General features: G+C 41.9%; 1 protein-coding gene across 1 annotated transcript in view; it reads right to left on the reverse strand.

Moving 5' to 3' along the window:
* PIKFYVE (phosphoinositide kinase, FYVE-type zinc finger containing) overlaps window positions 1-21,209 on the reverse strand; it is a 563,129-nt gene that overhangs the window by 319,814 nt on the left and 222,106 nt on the right. The window contains exon 18 of the mRNA XM_053713067.1: window positions 9,340-10,523. Coding sequence (XP_053569042.1) covers window positions 9,340-10,523 — 1,184 coding nt within the window. The remainder of the gene's footprint in view (window positions 1-9,339; window positions 10,524-21,209) is intronic.

The following is a 21,209-nucleotide window of genomic DNA, read 5'->3' on the forward strand; positions in this document are numbered from 1 at the left end:
TTTATTGTGTAATGTATGTAACTAGAATTGTCTTCTTCTTGTATAGTGTAGTGAACACCTTTATATGAGCTACAGATCTCTCCTTTGTTGAATCATACAAAGGACTTAGCAGAACCAGCAGCTCCGAACCAAAACTAGCTTTATCAAATTAAGGCTAGTAAAATGAGAGTAACCGTTATTTTCCACTACCACAGAGAAAATGTGGAATATATTCAGAAGAATAAAATCCTAAAAGTTGGTGACCTGGACTATTATGTTTTTTACTCCATCATTTCTACTGGAATTTAGATGAAAGAATTTTTATAAGCCAGCAAAATGGTCAATCCAAACAAACCAAAGCTTTATTACTATTTTCTGTACACATGGTGCACATTAGCATAGAAACAATACTTAAAAGGGCTATTACAGTAAAAGAAAATGGCATGCTCTAATTAAGACGAGTGACCCTGCTGCTGGTCCCAAGCAAAAACTGGAACGGATTCACAGTGTCATCTTTGAATCAGCAGCAGTGCTCTGGGGTCCTGAGTGGCAGTTTCTTCTCAGGACTAGCAGTGCTCTGCTTGTTCTTAGTGGTACTTCTGCCATGTGTTTAACACAGAGAGGTGCAGGGCCGATAGTATTAAAATGACATGCTCTTTTTTTACTATAATGGCCCTTTAATATACTGACAGTGTGCTTACTAATGGCACATTTATTTAATGAGCTTTTCATCTGAGTGCATTATATGAGCTTTGTGTTCTACTTTCCAGTATTGTGAGCTGGGTTTGGGACATCATTGGATGCTTAGGGTGTATTGGAGATAACAGGATATTATTACCAGACCAGAAAGAACTCCAGAGCATGTATGCATCACATTATTACCTTCTAAAACTTGAAGATATTATCATTTTTAGTGTGAGCTGAGCATTGTTCTAGGATATCACAAAAATACAACTATTTTATGGTCTTTTCTCTACTCATTTGATCTCTATAATTGTTTTGTTGTACTCCGCTTTTGTTTATAGCGCTGCGGAATCTGTTGGCGCTCTACAAATAACCGATAATAAAAGATGAAAAGCAGAGATGGTTATCATTAGACTCTAAGGAACAGGAAATAAACTATTAAAGGAACATATAAAAGAATCAATTTAGCAAGTAAGAAATGGTTATGTAATATATGCTTACAACTGAAAATAGAAGGAATACATGTTTGCCTGTACTTGTAGAGAGATGTAAGCGGGTACAGCACTACAATAGAGGGGTGCAAATAGGACTAGAGGACACTGCAAAGTCCCTAAAACAATGCACACAAGTTGAAAGGAAGTCCTCAGCACTCCAATGAATCTTTTAGCAATTTTATTAATGAAAAAACTGCGACGTTTCGGGGTCACAGCCCCGTATTCATGCTTTATACAATGAATATCACAAAGATACTTATAAATCTTTTCTTTGGCGCCAAAATGCCTAAAGTGGAACACTTGCTCCATCTAATGTCAGCATGATAGAATTACATTTAGTTAAAATATTCTATAGTATATACATATACATATGTTAAAAACATGAAAAACATGAAAATATGAAAAACTTAAATTAAGCTTACCTGATAAAAAAAATTTCGTCAGACGGGGAGAGTCCACAGCTGCATTCATTACTTTTGGGAATTCAGAACCTGGCCACCAGGAGAAGGCAATGACACCCCAGCCAAAGGCTTAAATACCTCCCCCACTTCCCTCATCCCCCAATTATTCTGCCAAGGGAGCAAGGAACAGAAAAAAAAATATCAGGGTGAAAAAGGTGCCAGAAGAATCAAAACACAAAATTACAACGCGGGTGGGGAGCTGTGGACTCTCTCCGTCTGAAGAAAAGAAAATTATCAGGTAAGCATAATTTAAGTTTTTCTTCATAAACGGGGAGAGTCCACAGCTGCATTCATTACTTTGGGAAAACAATACCTAAGCTATAGAGGACACTGAATGCAAAACGGGCCGGTACAAAAGGTGGCCCATTCTGAGGGCACCACAGTCTGAAAACACCCAAACTCCCGACAAGAAAACTGTTTCACTAGAAGCCGAAGGGACAAAAAAGAAACAGCCCAAGAAACTGTCCCACAGTTAGAACAAGCAAGGCCCTTGCTAGACACCGCTCAGGTTATTAGACTCAACCGGACAAAAACGCCCCTGAGGAAACAATTCAAGCAGGTACTCAGCCCGCAAAACAAACTCACCCCCTACCAAAAGTAAGGGGAACATCCACATTCCCCCAGAAGAGAAGAAAAGGACTCAGATAAGAGACTAGGGCGAAAGAAACCCCAAAGGTAACTCCAAAGAGTAACCCAGAATGAAACAAGGCAAAACCAAAGAAAAAAACCCTAACACCCAACAGGACAAAGGGAGAAATCCCTATCTGCATAAAAACCAAGGATTAATTAATGCCCTGAGACTGAAAGGGAGAGGGAAAATCCCTCCCCTATGCAGAGAGCCAACTATCACCCAGGAAAGAACAACCAAAGGCAAAACTGTCCCCAGAAGCCGCTGAAACAGTATCAAAGTATCTGAATATACTCCATTAAAGTCACAGGCGTCCTGCAGCAACAGAGGACTTAGCGGCCCAAGTCGCCAACCCTAGGCATTAGACTGCACAGGACCATCCTCAAAGAAGAAGGACTCCAAGAGTGCAGAATTCCTTTCCAAAAAGGACCAGAAAGAAGAGACCAGAACCTGGAAAAACAGTAGAGAAACTACCTGCCGAGAAGGATCTACCGCAAAGCCTCCTCTTAAGAAAGGCTCACAATATCAAACCATGATACGCGTTGAAAGATCAATAAATCCAACAGATCCCTGACCCTGGCTCCGGCAACGGACCCAGCACCAAAAGTGACTGACAATGCCCAAAAGGACAAAGGAAAAAAAATTCCCGATCATCAAGACTTCCAGGAAGGAAAAATGAGGGATCCAGACCCCCCAAAAAGCTTGGGTCCAGGACCCAGACGCAGCCCCATTCCTGAAGACTAAGGGTACTCCTAAAGAGAGACCCTCCACTGAAAAGTACAGAGATGGCATGTCACAATAAAATCATCCCTTCACTCCGACATCCTGAACTCAAGGCAGGTGGGACACCCCCACTGAACAGAGGAAGAAGAGTACCTCCCATCATCAGTTGGATAGTATGGATAAAGATGCCTTAGGCAAGGGTATTTGCAAGACCAGCATAATGAAATTACAGCCACAGCTGTATTTAAACTCTTGGCCTTCAGGTTTCAAGGAAGCATAGACCGTCACTAAGCCATGGTAGGACACCATCCAAATCCACCCCAAGGAGGGAAAATGAAACCGCCACAGCGTCTCAGTGCACCAGCACAGCACACCCACACACAGACATGAAGCGTAAAGCTGTAGGTAGACTCAACAGGTCAAGTACTGAATGACAGAAACATCCTGCCAACTAATTCTCTAAGAAGAGAAAAATATGCGCTGGGTTACCCCTCCAGAGCAGACTTCGCACCCCAGGCGATGCATCACAGTTATATCCAAGACACCTTGGACACTGAACTCTCACGTTAAAGTCCCAGACAAAGAGTGCTTAAGACACCCACAATGGGAAACAACTCCCAAATTAAAAAGGGGTGCTAGGCAATGATGAGAGCCACACAGCCACTTTGGTTGACCCTAAGGCACTAGGGACAACAACACTAAGTCCAAAGACTAAGGCAACGTCAAGAGAACAGAGCTCAACCCCAGATATTCTGGTTTGAAAATAGGACCATAGTCTCCAAGATCCTCTCAGGATCCTTCTCTTGGAAGCCCCTACAGTTCGAGGAATAACAAATGAACTAACATTCTAACACCAGATGGGCAAAAACCCAAAAACATCTAAGCAGTGGCAAAAAACTGTAAAAAAAAAGTTACACCCTAATCTGCAAACTCCAAAAATATGGGAGCAGATGGAATCCCAGAAGTAGAAAAACCCAAAGGTCCTACTTCCTGAAACAGCTGACCAAAGGCTAACCCCAAGGAAAAGAGACAAAAAATGGCCCAATCAGCCCCAACCCGAAGGAAGAGATACTGTCATCAAGTAAAACAGATCCAAAAGGACAATTCCAAAGAAGACTTTAAAGAGAAGACGAGGAACATTACCGAGAGCAATTCTTAGCAGGATCCGCGTTGTCCCCTCACTAACAAATAGGAACAGGACAGCACCTGCAAATCACAATTTAGGCAAGGCTATTTGTAACCCGTAGTGAAAGGGTACTTGCTGTAAGGAACACCTAGTCTGATGCTCCTTCTTAAAAGAAGAGATGAGAACCAGCCTGTCGACTTGGAATGGAAGGTCTCCTCTCCATATGTAGCCCTGCATGGGCAGAGCCTCAAAAATTTATTGAAGCTCACGAATACTCTAGCAAAAAGCAAAAGCATAATTCGATCTGAAGAGAACCCAAAGAGAAACTAACTCCTCATACGAGTGAGAAACTCACTATCCAACCAGGCAGCCAGTTACATCAGCACAACGTGGATGATATAAGCCGCAAGGAACAGAGATTAGCGCCCGACCAGGACCAGCCTGCTACATAGGGCTTCAAAACTGACCAAGGCCACAAAAAAATCAAGATCCCATAGGATTGACAAAACTAAGGACATAACAAAGTACAGAAACCTTAACATGTGACTTCCACAGAAGTGCTCAAGCGACCACAAAATCGCCAGTATCAAATTCCAGAGATGAAATGTTTTCTAACGGAAAAATAATAACAGACATGAGTTTCCAAAAAAAATAAAACACATTCTAACCGGATCAAAGAAAAAGAAGGCAGCACTCGCAGGTGAATGCCCAAGAAGAATGGGTACCCTAACAGGACCAGCCAATCAGAGACCCCATTCCTTCAAAGCTCAGAACTGGAATGAGATTAACTGCATCCCTACACGTCTAACCCAGCTTGCGGTCTAGAACAGAATCTACGCCGTGGAACAGGATCATGGCCCTTAAAGTGTGACAGATAGTAGCTTTGCTTATGACATGGACTTGAGTGAAGAGACCTGTTAACATGAGTCGGGATGGTTTTGCAGAAAGACTCTCCCTGCATCTCCGAACTCTAACATTCATCCATGCTCTCACTGAGAGGCTAACAGGATTACTTAAAACTCCAGTCCCATTTCAAAGAGTACTACCCTCCATAAGAGACTACCTTAAATCTTCTGACACTTCTCTGCCAACCTCCTGTGACGAAAGGCAAAGAATGACTGGGGGATGAGGGAAGTGGGGAAGGTATTTAAGCCTTTGGCTGGGGTGTCTTTGCCACCTCCTGGTGGCCAGGTCCTGAATTTCCAAAAGTAATGAATGCAGCTGCGGACTCTACCCGTTTATGAAGAAAATAGATGCTACAACTTTTTTAAAACAGATCAGTGTTAGTGGGAGCAGTCTATTAATAGTATACAACAACCATATATTTCAATCACATAAGAGAAGACAATTATCTTAAAAGAAACAGGTTAGGTCATAATCTCTTTTAAGGCCCCTATGGGCCAAAGTCTCCAATCTATAGATCCACCACATTTCTTTTTGTTTAAGTAGGCGCTCTCTGTCCATACCACTCCAATTAGGTTTAATGGACAATGACCTGCCATCTAAGCTGGCTGATGCCATGTCCTTTATCAAGAAAGTGTTTGGAAAGAGGTGCCTCTAGGTTTTTGCACCTGATGTTAGAGAGATGTTGGCTCATTCTATCTCTAACTTTAGAGGTCGTCTCACCCACATATACCATGGAACAGAGGCATTTGATTAAATAGACCTAGAAGCCCATCTGTCCAAACACTTTCTTGATAAAGGACATGGCATCAGCCAACTTAGATGGCAGGTCATTGACCATATTAAACCTAATCGGAGTGGTATAGACAGAGAGCGCATACTTAAACAAAAATAAATATGGTGTATCCATAGATTGGAGACATTGGCCCCTAGGGGCCTTAATAGAGATTAAGACCTAACCTGTTTCTTTTAAGATAATTGTCTTCTCTGATGTGACTGAAATATAGGATTGTTGTATACTACTAATAGGCTGCTCCCACTAACACTGACCTGCTTTAGAAAAGTTGAAGCATCTATTTTCATATTTTCATGTTTTTAACATATGTATATGTATATACTATAGAATATTTTAGCTACATGTATTCTATAATGCTGCCATTAAATGGAGCAAGTGTTCCACGTTACGCATATTGGCACCAAAGAAGTATCTTTGTGATATTCATTGTATCAAGCATGAGTAAGGGACTGTGACCCCGAAACGTCGTTTTTTTCATTAACAAAATTGCCAAAAGATTAATTGGAGTGCCGAGGACTTCCTTTTAACTTGTGTGCATTGTTTTGGGGACTTTGCACTGTCCTCTAGTCCTACGTGCACCCCTCCATTGTAGTGCTGTACCCGCTTACATCTTTCTGGATTTCGTTACTGCTGGGATTACTTGCACACTGAGGATATAAATAATGCAACTGAATAGTAATGATTCACAAGGAACTGATGGCAGCAAAATGTTTGCTTACTCTAAAATAGATGCTGCACGAATCACTGCCCTTATGAAGGGCTCAAGGGATTTTCTCAGGACTGCTCCTGAAGAAACCACGAGTAAAGAATATGAAGCATTAAAAATAAAACAGATGAAGTGGGACCTACATGCCACAACATCGGTTTCGGTTTTCTGCCAAGTGCATCCTGGATTTTCAAGTTCGGTTTCGGTCCAGAATTTCCATTTCGGTGCATCACTACTGAAGTTTCTCCCTGTGCTGGTCTGTAAGGTAGATGTGCATACGTTTACTCTTGTAGCCGGGACGAGAGAGCTCTTTTCCAGGTTGACCTTTCATCCATAAGCCTGGAGACACAAGAGTAATCTCTGCATGTGATCCTGAGACACTAGAAAAGATGGAGCATGGATCAGAATGTCATCCAGGTACGGGGAAATCCCCTGCAGATGAACTGCAGCAAGTAGAGCTGCCAGCACCATGGTGAACACTCAAGGTGCTGTAGCCAGCCCGAAAGGAAGCGCAACAAACTGGTAGCTTGTCTAGAAAAGCAAGTCAAAGTAAATGGTAATTATACCAGTGGATCGGGATATGAAGGTACGCATCCTTTAAATCTATAGTGGACATGAACTGACCCTCCTGGCCATAACTGAAAAACTTGCATTCCTGACAAAGGCATTTGTTAGATTCAGAGATTGAATATGATCCTGAATCTCCTCTAGAGGAGTCTCCATTGTAATCTGATCTGCTAAAGATTCACACCAGAACTTAGCCGCCGCAGTGACTGCAGCAATTCACATGGCAAAGTGAAGCAAGGCACCAGACTGGAAAGAGAGTTGCCTGAGGCGTCCCTCAAGCGTTCTATCCAGGGGATCCTTAAAGAATGTGCTGTCCTTAAGCGGATAGTAGTGTGCTTGGCCAATGTGGAGATAGTGCCATCCACCTTGGGAACGCTGTGCCAGACCCCTGCGTGGGTTGCTAGAAAGGGAAATTATCTCTTAAAGGATGCCTAAGGACCAAATGGAGTCTCTGGCTTTTCCTATTCCTTAGAGATGAAAGACCTCCTAAGACCTAGGCCTAACGCTGCAAATAACTTTTGAACCTGGTCCGCCTCGGGCGGCTTGGCTGCCGGTACCATCAGGGTTGCCAGGACCTTCTTCAGCAGGAGCCGAAGCTGATTCGATTTCAATCTAATCGTGCCCTCCTCAGTGTCCTCTTCTGACTCAACATCAGAAGGGTCAGAGGAAGAAATTTCTCCTTCAGAAAGGGTCGTCCTCAAAAGCCTGCTCAAAATTATCAGTCACGGCCTCCGCCTTCACCCCAAGGCTACCTGTCAGAGAACAATGCTTAGCCTTTTTCTTCTTTTTCCCTGACACCTGTCTAGCGTTCAGGACAGCAGACACAGCTGCCTCAATGCGGGCCAAAAGTTTATTAGTTAGACGGCCCACCTCAACTGTAGTTGAGCCTCCTTCTGAATGCAAAGGCTGTTGGACAGTGATGTCCGCATCAGCTAAGGCTTGAGAAGCCGTAGTAGGCCATTCCAGGGACTAAGCATGAAGGGGCTCTTCCACCATCTGACTGCTTGGGCCTCCTGCGTGAGACGTCCGGACATATGATCAGCAATTATTACAAAGCTGTGTCTGAGGGTGTACGGTTGATAATTTGCAAAGCATACACTTATTATATAGAGAAGTCACCGAGGAAGATTTCTCCAGACTCTTCAACAATATGGAATCGTTCATGAACACACAGCAGGGTATTTAAATCCCAAACACTAAATAACTGTCCCCTTGTAAGCCCTGTTTAGGCAGTCTTACCCACTCCGGATCGGCCAAGCCATGTTGCTACCGCTCTTGCACAAGACTAGCGTGCAGTGGAACTGAAGCGGAAATGGTGCAAAAAACGTCCTAGTGCAGGAACAAGTCCCTAACGCTGCTGTGGCCTGTAGTAACAAAAAACTTAGCATTCCATTACCCACTGTGACAGGGAATATGAAACACTGGTAACTGCCCTGTAATTAATCTGTCAAAACGCAACCCTCACAGCCCCCCATGGTTTGAGTTCATAAAATTATATAAATTTGCATAAGACACAGATCCTAGCGTAGGAAAAGGACATATCCCACCTATTTATCAGACAAAATGCCATGAAAGAGGTTCGAACTTACCTATCATGAGTCTGTAATTTAGTGTTATCAAACAGGGGATTTATGTTAAACTAGAAAGAGGCATGGGAAACCCAGCGTCGACCAGTCAGTGCAATATACACCAACACTACATCAAGATTTACGGGGATATATTTTAACCGGTTCACTGAGCCAATCCATCATAAACTTAATTTCTTCTTAACAGAACACCTCTCTCTGCGTACCTCCATGATACGAGGCAAAGAACTACTGGAAGGTAGGGGAAGTGGGAGGGGTATTTATAGCCTTTGTTTGGGGTGTCTTTGCCTCCTCCTGGTGGCCAGGAATAGTATTCTTACAGGTAATGAATGTTGTTGTGGACTCTCACTGCCAATTGAAGGAAATTAACGTTTTCAAAACATTGCTCAAAACCTTCTGGCTGTATTAATGTACACACAAGTACAATCAAAGTATGTTGTACACAACTAAACAACTAGTTAGAATAACAAGCCATTTCATACATGTCATCATAAATCTAAAATTTAATAGAAATGCACTTTATTAGATTAGAATAATTTTACTCAAAATTCATTCACTATAAATCAGTTATGGAATGTATTGAAATAGGTCAGATATTTAAAACAAAATACAAGCTTCTGTGAATATGTTAAGATATATAAAATTTACAGAGTAACGTATCACATGTAGAAAATATCATGACCTACCTTTGAGTTCCATGGCATCTCATTGTGAACTGACATCCGATCTTCATCAGAGTCATTCTTACTCTCATTTTTATTAACAGTACCACTGGGCACATCAGTGGTTTGAACAAATGGATCAACATCCTTCTGACGTATTCTACCACCCCGTGCTCGATAGTCAGCTATAATTCTAGCCAAATTCTGGCTGTCACCCCAGTGCTCAGCTATTTTTGAGCTAAGCAGCTCATGAGATGGCAACATGTCTGTTGCTTTTCCTTGGATACTTCCATTCAGTCCCTTAAGGCTGGAAAACTCACGTAACATCTGTTTTTTCCTCCTGCTCTCCATCTCCTTCAATTCCTTGTTTAACAATGGAGACTGGTAGACCTGATCTGGAAAATAATCCCTGGTGGGACACCTCATGCCCTTTTCAGTTAGTAGGAATGGTTCTTTAAAAGAAATAATTGGAGAAATACATAAAATGACATCTTTCAGTTCCTGTTTAAACACCACAGAATGCATTTTAAGCCTGTCATCTGATGGAGTAAATTCCTCGGTTATATATAACCCAGTATCATCTTGTAATGGATCTCTGAAAAGTCTCATTTGATTTGTTGGTTCCTGCAGATCTTCCTCTTGTTGAGACTGCTCTGCATCATCATCTTTTAAAATTCCAGGTATGAGGCACATTTGCGACAACAGTTCAGGTTCAATTTCTAACCCAGAAGAGAGAATAGATGATGATGGTAAGGATGCAGGTGAGTCCTGTTGTATCATAGACGAATGCCCATTAAGACTCCTACTGTCTATCTCAATTTTCTCATCAGAAAAAGATTTTTGGTCTAAGAAGTCAATATCATCTAAAGACTGGTTCTCTGAAATCACAGGTAATTTTTCGGAGGAGATGTCAGATTCCCAATTAATAACACTGCAGTCTGAGCCATTGAAGAGATCTTTCTGTCCACTACTGTCCCCTTGTCCTTCAATTAAGGAGTGGAATGAGCTACTTTTGGGTAATGTTGGTGGCATGGCAAACTCATCCATAAGGAAGGAAATCTCAAGTTGGGAATGATAAGCTGCATAGATCATGAAAATAATTATCTCTTTTACACGAGCTAGCTCATATTCTGAGGCTCCACGTAGCTTGATGGTACAACCTAGATGCTGTGGGCAACCTTCAAAGAACATCAAAGTCTTTGTTTCATCTGTTGAATAAAATCAAGATAAATCACTTTCTCAATTAAACGTTATTACAGGTGTAGAGAACGAGCGATACTGATGTAGCCAGTAGATAAAAGCATATGTTATTTTCTGAGCAAAAAATAAATTAATTAAATTTTAAAAAATGTAGAGGTAATATCTTTAATAGCTAGCTGACAAACAATTACAAGCTTTCAGGGCTAAGGTCCATTGCAAGGTAATCTGATATACAAAGAAAGCTCAGGTTTATTATATGCAGAATTATATATATAAAAAATTTTTTTGCAAAAGAACATCACTTATGTGGGTATGGCATAATAAAAGTAATGAGGACTTTCTCAAGAGGGTAGAATCTTCTAGAAATGACTCCTTAATCATGTGTAATGAATAAACACAGTGCAGTACATTGTATGGACTAAGTAGGGGGGATAACACCATAGTTTAACTGTTAGGTGAGAAACGTTATTAGTCCACTCACTAAAAGATAGGCAAAAGTAAAATGCTGTACTCATCAACTGCAATTTCTTACTAGTCTGACTAGTGTACTAGTGAAAAGTTCCAGCCCTGGTTATAGTGGAAAATGCATAGGAAAATGTTAATATTTCAATACCTCCATTGTTTTCTCACTCAAGAGTTTCTATTATAATGGTTTTGGCAGTAGCCATACACAGATCAAAAAATTCTAAGGTGCCAAAAAAAGAGCAAGAAAATGTTTGATTTGTTGAGTGGTGAGCCTTAAAGAAATGGGAGCCATAAATACAATCCTGATGACAACTTTAATAGAAATACAAAAACATAATTTATGCTTACCTGATAAATTTATTTCTCTTGTAGTGTGTTCAGTCCACTGGTCATCCATTACTTATGGGATATATTCTCCTTCCCAACAGGAAGTTGCAAGAGGATCACCCAAGCAGAGCTGCTATATAGCTCCTCCCCTCACATGTCATATCCAGTCATTCGACCGAAACAAGACAAGAAAGGAGAAACTATAGGGTGCAGTGGTGACTGGAGTTTTAATTAAAATTTTGAACTGCCTCAAAAAAAGACAGGGCGGGCCGTGGACTGAACACACTACAAGAGAAATAAATTTATCAGGTAAGCATAAATTATGTTTTCTCTTGTTAAGTGTGTTCAGTCCACGGGTCATCCATTACTTATGGGATACCAATACCAAAGCTAAAGTACACGGATGATGGGAGGGACAAGGCAGGAACATTTAAACAGAAGGAACCACTGCCTGTAGAACCTTTCTCTAAAAAACAGCCTCCGAAGAAGCAAAAGTGTCAAATTTGTAAAATTTTGAAAAGGTATGAAGTGAAGACCAAGTTGCAGCCTTGCAAATCTGTTCAACAGAGGCCTCATTCTTAAAGGCCCAGGTGGAAGCCACAGCTCTAGTGGAATGAGCTGTAATTCTTTCAGGGGGCTGCTGTCCAGCAGTCTCATAGGCTAAACGTATTATGCTACGAAGCCAAAAAGAGAGAGAGGTGGCCGAAGCCTTTTGACCTCTCCTCCGTCCAGAATAAACGACAAACAGAGAAGAAGTTTGCCGAAAATCTTTAGTTGCCTGTAAGTAGAACTTCAGGGCATGGACTACGTCCAGATTATGCAAAAGACGTTCCTTCTTTGAAGAAGGATTAGGACATAATGATGGAACAACAATCTCTTGATTGATATTCCTGTTAGAAACTACCTTAGGTAAAAACCCAGGTTTAGTACGCAGAACAACCTTGTCTGAATGAAAAATCAGATAAGGAAAATCACAATGTAAGGCAGATAACTCAGAGACTCTTCGAGCCGAGGAAATAGCCATCAAAAACAGAACTTTCCAAGATAACAGCTTAATATCAATGGAATGAAGGGGTTCAAACGGAACACCTTGAAGAACTTTAAGAACTAAGTTTAAACGCCACGGCGGAGCAACAGTCTTAAACACAGGCTTAATCCTAGCTAAAGCCTGACAAAAAGCCTGAACGTCTGGAACTTCTGCCAGACGTTTGTGTAAAAGAATAGACAGAGCAGAAATCTATCCCTTTAACGAACTAGCAGATAAACCTTTTTCTAAACCCTCTTGTAGAAAAGACAATATCCTAGAAATCCTAACCTTACTCCATGAGTAACTCTTGGATTCACACCAATATAAATATTTACGCCATATCTTATGGTAAATTTTTCTGGTAACAGGTTTCCGAGCCTGTATTAATGTATCAATAACCGACTCCGAAAAACCACGCTTTGATAGAATCAAGAGTTCAATCTCCATGCAGTCAGCCTCAGAGAAATTAGGCTTGGATGGTTGAAAGAACCCTGAATTAGAAGGTCCTGCCTCAGAGGCAGAGACCATGGTGGACAGGACGACATGTCCACTAGGTCTGCATACCAGGTCCTGCGTGGCCACGCAGGCGCTATCAGAATCACCGATGCTCTCTCCTGTTTGATCTTGGCAATCAGTCGAGGTAGCAACGGAAACGGTGGAAACACATAAGCCATGTTGAAAACCCAAGGGGCTGCTAGTGCATCTATCAGCACCGCTCCCGGGTCCCTGGACCTGGATCCGTAACAAGGAAGCTTGGCGTTCTGGCGAGATGCCATGAGATCCAGTTCCGGTTCGCCCCAACGAAGAACCAGTTGGGCAAAGACCTCCGGGTGAAGTTCCCACTCCCCCGGATGAAAGGTCTGGCGACTTAGAAAGTCCGCCTCCAAGTTCTCCACGCCTGGGATGTAGATCGCTGACAGGTGGCAAGAGTGAGACTCTGCCCAGCGAATTATCTTCGAGACTTCCAACATCGCTAGGGAACTCCTGGTTCCCCCTTGATGATTGATGTAAGCCACAGTCGTGATATTGTCCGACTGAAATCTGATGAACCTCAGAGTTGCTAACTGAGGCCAAGCTAGAAGAGCATTGAATATTGCTCTTAATTCCAGAATGTTTATTCGGAGGAGTTTCTCCTCCTGAGTCCACGATCCCTGAGCCTTCAGGGAGTTCCAGACTGCGCCCCAGCCTAGTAGGCTGGCATCTGTTGTTACAATCGTCCAATCTGGCCTGCGAAAGGTCATTCCTTCGGACAGATGGACCAGAGACAACCACCAGAGAAGAGAATCTCTGGCCTCCTGGTCCAGATTCAGTAGAGGGGACAGATCTGAGTAATCCCCATTCCACTGACTTAGCATGCATAATTGCAGCGGTCTGAGATGCAGGCGCGCAAATGGCACTATGTCCATTGCCGCGACCATTAAGCCGATTACTTCCATGCACTGAGCTACTGATGGGCTTGGAATGGAATGAAGGACACGGCAAGCATTTAGAATTTTTGATAACCTGGACTCCGTCAGGTAAATCTTCATCTCTACAGAATCTATAAGAGTCCCTAGAAAGGGAACCCTTGTGAGTGGTAATAGAGAACTCTTTTCCATGTTCACTTTCCACCCATGCGACCTCAGAAAAGCTAGAACTATCTCTGTATGAGACTTTGCATTTTGAAAACTTGACGCTTGTATCAGAATGTCGTCTAGGTACGGAGCCACCGCTATGCCTCGCGGTCTTAGTACCGCCAGAAGTGAGCCCAGAACCTTTGTAAAAATTCTCGGGGCCGTAGCTAACCCGAAGGGAAGAGCTACAAACTGGTAATGCCTGTCTAGAAAGGCAAATCTTAGGTACCGATAATGATCTTTGTGAATCGGTATGTGAAGGTAGGCATCCTTTAAGTCCACTGTGGTCATATACTGACCCTCTTGGATCATGGGTAGGATGGTTCGAATAGTTTCCATTTTGAACGATGGAACCCTTAGGAACTTGTTTAAGATCTTTAGGTCTAAGATTGGTCTGAAGGTTCCCTCTTTTTTGGGAACCACAAACAGATTTGAGTAAAAACCTTGCCCTTGTTCCGTCCGCGGAACTGGGTGGATCACTCCCATTACTAAGAGGTATTGTACACATTGTAGAAATGCCTCTTTCTTTATTAGGTTTGTTGATAACCTTGACAGGTGAAATCTCCCTTGTGGAGGAGAAGCTTTGAAGTCCAGAAGGTATCCCTGAGATATGATCTCCAGCGTCCAGGGATCCTGGACATCTCTTGCCTAAGCCTGGGCGAAGAGAGAAAGTCTGCCCCCCACTAGATCCGTTTCCGGATAGGGGGCCCTTTCTTCATGCTGTCTTAGGGGCAGAAGTAGGCTTTCTGGCCTGCTTGCCCTTGTTCCAGGACTGGTTGCCTTTCCAACCCTGTCTGTAACGAGCAGCAGTTCCTTCCTGTTTTGGAGCGGAGGAATTTAATGCTGCTCCTGCCTTGAAATAACGAAAGGCACGAAAATTAGACTGTTTGGCCTTTGATTTGGCCCTGTCCTGAGGAAGGGTGTGACCCTTACCTCCAGTAATGTCAGCAATAATTTCTTTCAAGCCGGGCCCGAATAAGGTTTGCCCTTTGAAAGGAATATTAAGCAATTTAGATTTAGAAGTCACGTCTGCTAACCAGGATTTAAGCCATAGCGCTCTGCGCGCCTGGATGGCGAATCCGGAGTTCTTAGCCGTTAGTTTGGTTAAATGCACAACGGCATCCGAAACAAACGCATTAGCTAGCTTAAGTGCTTTAAGCCTGTTCATAATCTCATCCAATGGTGCTGTGCGAATAGCCTCTTCCAGAGACTCAAACCAGAATGCCGCCGCAGCAGTGACGGGCGCAATGCATGCAAGGGGCTGTAATATAAAACCTTGTTGAACAAACATTTTCTTAAGGTAACCTTCTAATTTTTTATCCATTGGATCTGAGAAAGCACAACTATCCTCCACCGGGATAGTGGTACGCTTAGCTAAAGTAGAAACTGCTCCCTCCACCTTAGGGACCGTCTGCCATAAGTCTCGTGTGGTAGCGTCTATTGGGAACATTTTTCTAAATATCGGAGGAGGGGAAAAAGGCACACCGGGTCTATCCCACTCCTTGTTAATAATCTCTGTAAGCCTTTTAGGTATAGGAAAAACGTCAGTACACACCGGTACCGCAAAGTATTTATCCAGCCTACATAATTTCTCTGGGATTGCAACCGTGTCACAATCATTCAGAGCCGCTAACACCTCCCCTAGCAATACACGGAGGTTCTCAAGCTTAAATTTAAAATTTGAAATTTCTGAATCCGGTCTCCCTGGATCAGATCCGTCACCCACAGAATGAAGCTCTCCGTCCTCATGTTCTGCAAATTGTGACGCAGTATCGGACATGGCTCTCGTGTCATCAGCGCGCTCTGTCCTTAACCCAGAGCTATCGCGCTTGCCTCTTAACTCAGGCAAGTTAGATAATACTTCTGTCATAACATTAGCCATATCTTGCAAAGTGATTTGTAAGGGCCTTGATGTACTTGGCGCCACAATATCACGCACCTCCTGAGCGGGAGGCGAAGGTACCGACACGTGAGGAGAGTTAGCCGGCATAACTTCCCCCTCGTTGTCTGGTGATAATTTCTTTACCGGTAAAGACTGACTTTTATTTAAAGTAACATCAATACAATTGGTACACATATTTCTATTGGGCTCCACATTGGCTTTTAAACATAATGAACAAGCAGATTCATCTGTATCAGACATGTTTAAACAGACTAGCAATGAGGCTAGCAAGCTTGGAAAATACTTTCAATAAATTTACAAGCAATATAAAAAACGCTGCTGCGCTTTTTTAAAAACACAAAAAAACTGTCACAGTTGAAATAACAATGAACTAATTCAGTTATAGCAACCAAATTTTAACAGTAAATGTATGAAATTAGCAGAGGATTGCACCCACTAGCAAAAGGATGATTTAACCCCTTAATACCCAAAACGGATAATCAATTCAACAGTTAACGTTTTTATCACAGTCAAACACACTGTCACAGGTCTGCTGTGACTGATTACCTCCCTCAGAAATAAATTTTGAAGACCCCTGAGCTCTCTGGAGACGTCCTGGATCAAGGAGGAAGAAGCAGGAAGACTGTGATTGAATTTTAACTGCGCAACAAGGCGCTAAAAAAAGGCCCCTCCCACTCATATTACAACAGTGGGAGACCTGATATAACGGTTTCTATGCAGAAATATACGTTAGCCATGTGGAAAAAAAATCATGCCCCAAAAGATTTATCGCCAAGTACCTCACAAAACGATTAACATGCCAGTAAACGTTTTAAAAACAAACATTTCAAGTGTTATGTAAAGTTATCACTAAGCCTGCTACCAGTCGCTTCTACTGTAGTTAAGGCTCATACATTATTTCAGTATTAACATTATTTTCTCAGTCAAATTCCATTCCCTAGAAAATAACTCTACTGCGCATACATTTATCAGCCTGATACCAGTCGCTACTACTGCATTTAAGGCTGTACTTACATCATATGGGTATCAGCAGTGTTTTCTTAGTCAATTCCATTCCTTAGAAAATATTTTACTGCACATACCTCATTTGCAGGTGACCCCGCATGCTATTCCCTTTTCTGAAGTTACCCCACTCCTCAGAATGTACGAGAACAGCCAGTGGATCTTAGTTACGTCTGCTAAGATCATAGAAAACGCAGGCAGATTCTTCTTCTAAATACTGCCTGAGAGAAAAAACAGCACACTCCGGTGCCGTTTAATAATAACTTTTGATTGAAGAATAATTAAGTAAAAAACTCCTAACTCCTCTCACAACCTCCTTCTTTGTTGAGAGTTGCAAGAGAATGACTGGGTATGACATGTGAGGGGAGGAGCTATATAGCAGCTCTGCTTGGGTGATCCTCTTGCAACTTCCTGTTGGGAAGGAGAATATATCGCATAAGAAATGGATGACCCGTGGACTGAACACACTTAACAAGAGAAAATATAATTTATGTAAGAACTTACCTGATAAATTCATTTCTTTCATATTAGCAAGAGTCCATGAGCTAGTGACGTATGGGATATACATTCCTACCAGGAGGGGCAAAGTTTCCCAAACCTCAAAATGCCTATAAATACACCCCTCACCCCACCCACAAATCAGTTTAACGTATAGCCAAGAAGTGGGGTGATAAGAAAAAAAGTGCGAAAGCATAAAAAATAAGGAATTGGAATAATTGTGCTTTATACAAAAAAATCAAAACCACCACAAAAAAAGGGTGGGCCTCATGGACTCTTGCTAATATGAAAGAAATGAATTTATCAGGTAAGTTCTTACATAAATTATGTTTTCTTTCATGTAATTAGCAAGAGTCCATGAGCTAGTGACGTATGGGATAATGACTACCCAAGATGTGGATCTTCCACGCAAGAGTCACTAGAGAGGGAGGGATAAAATAAAGACAGCCAATTCCGCTGAAAATAATCCACACCCAAAATAAAGTTTAAATCTTATAATGAAAAAAACTGAAATTATAAGCAGAAGAATCAAACTGAAACAGCTGCCTGAAGTACTTTTCTACCAAAAACTGCTTCAGAAGAAGAAAACACATCAAAATGGTAGAATTTAGTAAAAGTATGCAAAGAAGACCAAGTTGCTGCTTTGCAAATCTGATCAACCGAAGCTTCATTCCTAAATGCCCAGGAAGTAGAAACTGACCTAGTAGAATGAGCTGTAATCCTTTGAGGCGGAGTTTTACCCGACTCGACATAAGCATGATGAATTAAAGATTTCAACCAAGATGCCAAAGAAATGGCAGAGGCCTTCTGACCTTTCCTAGAACCGGAAAAGATAACAAATAGACTAGAAGTCTTTCGGAAATTCTTAGTAGCTTCAACATAATATTTCAAAGCTCTAACTACATCCAAAGAATGCAATGATCTCTCCTTAGAATTCTTAGGATTAGGACATAATGAAGGAACCACAATTTCTCTACTAATGTTGTTAGAATTCACAACCTTAGGTAAAAATTTAAAAGAAGTTCGCAACACCGCCTTATCCTGATGAAAAATCAGAAAAGGAGACTCACAAGAAAGAGCAGATAATTCAGAAACTCTTCTAGCAGAAGAGATGGCGAAAAGAAACAAAACTTTCCAAGAAAGTAATTTAATGTCTAATGAATGTATAGGTTCAAACGGAGGAGCTTGAAGAGCCCCCAGAACCAAATTCAAACTCCAAGGAGGAGAAATTGACTTAATGACAGGTTTTATACGAACCAAAGCTTGTACAAAACAATGAATATCAGGAAGATTAGCAATCTTTCTATGAAAAAGAACAGAAAGAGCAGAGATTTGTCCTTTCAAGGAACTTGCAGACAAACCTTTATCCAAACCATCCTGAAGAAACTGTAAAATTCTCGGAATTCTAAAAGAATGCCAGGAAAAGTGATGAGAAAGACACCAAGAAATGTAAGTCTTCCAGACTCTATAATATATCTCCCTAGATACAGATTTACGAGCCTGTAACATAGTATTAATCACAGAGTCAGAGAAACCTCTTTGACTAAGAATCAAGCGTTCAATCTCCATACCTTTAAATTTAAGGATTTGAGATCCTGATGGAAAAAAGGACCTTGCGACAGAAGGTCTGGTCTTAACGGAAGAGTCCACGGTTGGCAAGAGGCCATCCGGACAAGATCCGCATACCAAAACCTGTGAGGCCATGCTGGAGCCACCAGCAGAACAAACGAGCATTCCTTCAGAATCTTGGAGATTACTCTTGGAAGAAGAACTAGAGGCGGAAAGATATAGGCAGGATGATACTTCCAAGGAAGTGACAATGCATCCACTGCTTCCGCTTGAGGATCCCTGGATCTGGACAGATACCTGGGAAGTTTCTTGTTTAGATGAGAAGCCATCAGATCTATTTCTAGAAGTCCCCATATTTGAACGATCTGAAGAAATACCTCTGGGTGAAGAGACCATTCGCCCGGATGCAACGTTTGGCGACTGAGATAATCCGCTTCCCGATTGTCTATACCTGGGATATGAACCGCAGAAACTAGACAGGAGCTGGATTCCGCCCATACCAGTATTCGAGATACTTCTTTCATAGCCAGAGGACTGTGAGTCCCTCCTTGATGATTGATGTATGCCACAGTTGTGACATTGTCTGTCTGAAAACAAATGAACGATTCTCTCTTTAGAAGAGGCCATGACTGAAGAGCTCTGAAAATTGCACGGAGTTCCAAAATATTGATTGGTAATCTCACCTCCTGAGATTCCCAAACCCCTTGTGCTGTCAGAGACCCCCAAACAGCTCCCCAACCTGTCAGACTTGCATCTGTTGAAATTACAGTCCAGGTCGGAAGAACAAAAGAAGCCCCCTGAACTAAACGATGGTGATCTGTCCACCACGTCAGAGAGTGTCGTACAATCGGTTTTAAAGATATTAATTGAGATATCTTTGTGTAATCCCTGCACCACTGGTTCAGCATACAGAGCTGAAGAGGTCGCATGTGAAAACGAGCAAAGGGGATCGCATCCGATGCAGCAGTCATAAGACCTAGAATTTCCATGCATAAGGCTACCGAAGGGAATGATTGTGATTGAAGGTTTCGACAAGCTGAGATCAATTTTAGAAGTCTCTTGTCTGTCAGAGACAGAGTCATGGACACTGAATCTATCTGGAAACCTAAAAAGGTAACCCTTGTTTGAGGAATCAATGAACTTTTCGGTAAATTGATCCTCCAACCATGATCTTGAAGAAACAACACAAGTCGATTCGTATGAGATTCTGCTAAATGTGAAGACTGAGCAAGTACCAAGATATCGTCCAAATAAGGAAATGCCACAATACCCTGTTCTCTGATTACAGACAGAAGGGCACCGAGAACCTTTGTAAAAATCCTTGGAGCTGTTGCTAGGCCAAACGGCAGAGCCACAAACTGATAATGCTTGTCTAGGAAAGAGAATCTCAGAAACTGATAGTGATCTGGATGAATCGGAATATGCAGATATGCATCCTGTAAATCTATTGTGGACATATAATGCCCTTGCTGAACAAAAGGCAGAATATTCCTTATAGTTACCATTTTGAATGTTGGTATCCTTACATAACGATTCAATATTTTTAGATCCAGAACTGGTCTGAAGGAATTCTCCTTCTTTGGTACAATGAAGAGATTTGAATAAAACCCCAGCCCCTGTTCCAGAACTGGAACTGGCATAATTACTCCAGCCAACTCTAGATCTGAAACACATTTCAGAAATGCTTGAGCCTTCTCTGGATTTACTGGGACACGGGAAAGAAAAAATCTCTTTGCAGGAGGCCTTATCTTGAAGCCAATTCTGTACCCTCTGAAACAATGTTTTAAATCCAAAGATTGTGAATTGAATTGATCCAAATTTGTTTGAAAAATCGTAATCTGCCCCCTACCAGCTGGGCTGGAATGAGGGCCGCACCTTCATGTGGACTTGGGAGCTGGTTTTGGTTTTCTAAAAGGCTTGGACTTATTCCAGACTGGAGATGGTTTCCAAACTGATACCGCTCCTGAGGGCGAAGGATCAGGCTTTTGTTCCTTATTGTGACGAAAGGAACGAAAACGATTATTAGACCTAAATTTACCTTTAGATCTTTATCCTGTGGTAAAAAAGTTCCTTTCCCTCCAGTAACAGTTGAGATAATAGAATCCAACTGAGAACCAAATAATTTATTACCCTGGAAAGAAAGGGAAAGCAAAGTTGACTTAGAAGACATATCAGCATTCCAAGTTTTAAGCCATAAAGCTCTTCTAGCTAAAATAGCTAGAGACATATACCTGACATCAACTCTAATGATATCAAACATGGCATAACAAATAAAGTTTTTAGCATGTTG

The sequence above is a fragment of the Bombina bombina genome, chromosome 1, assembly GCF_027579735.1.
Source record: "Bombina bombina isolate aBomBom1 chromosome 1, aBomBom1.pri, whole genome shotgun sequence".
In the NCBI taxonomy this organism is placed as follows: domain Eukaryota; kingdom Metazoa; phylum Chordata; class Amphibia; order Anura; family Bombinatoridae; genus Bombina; species Bombina bombina.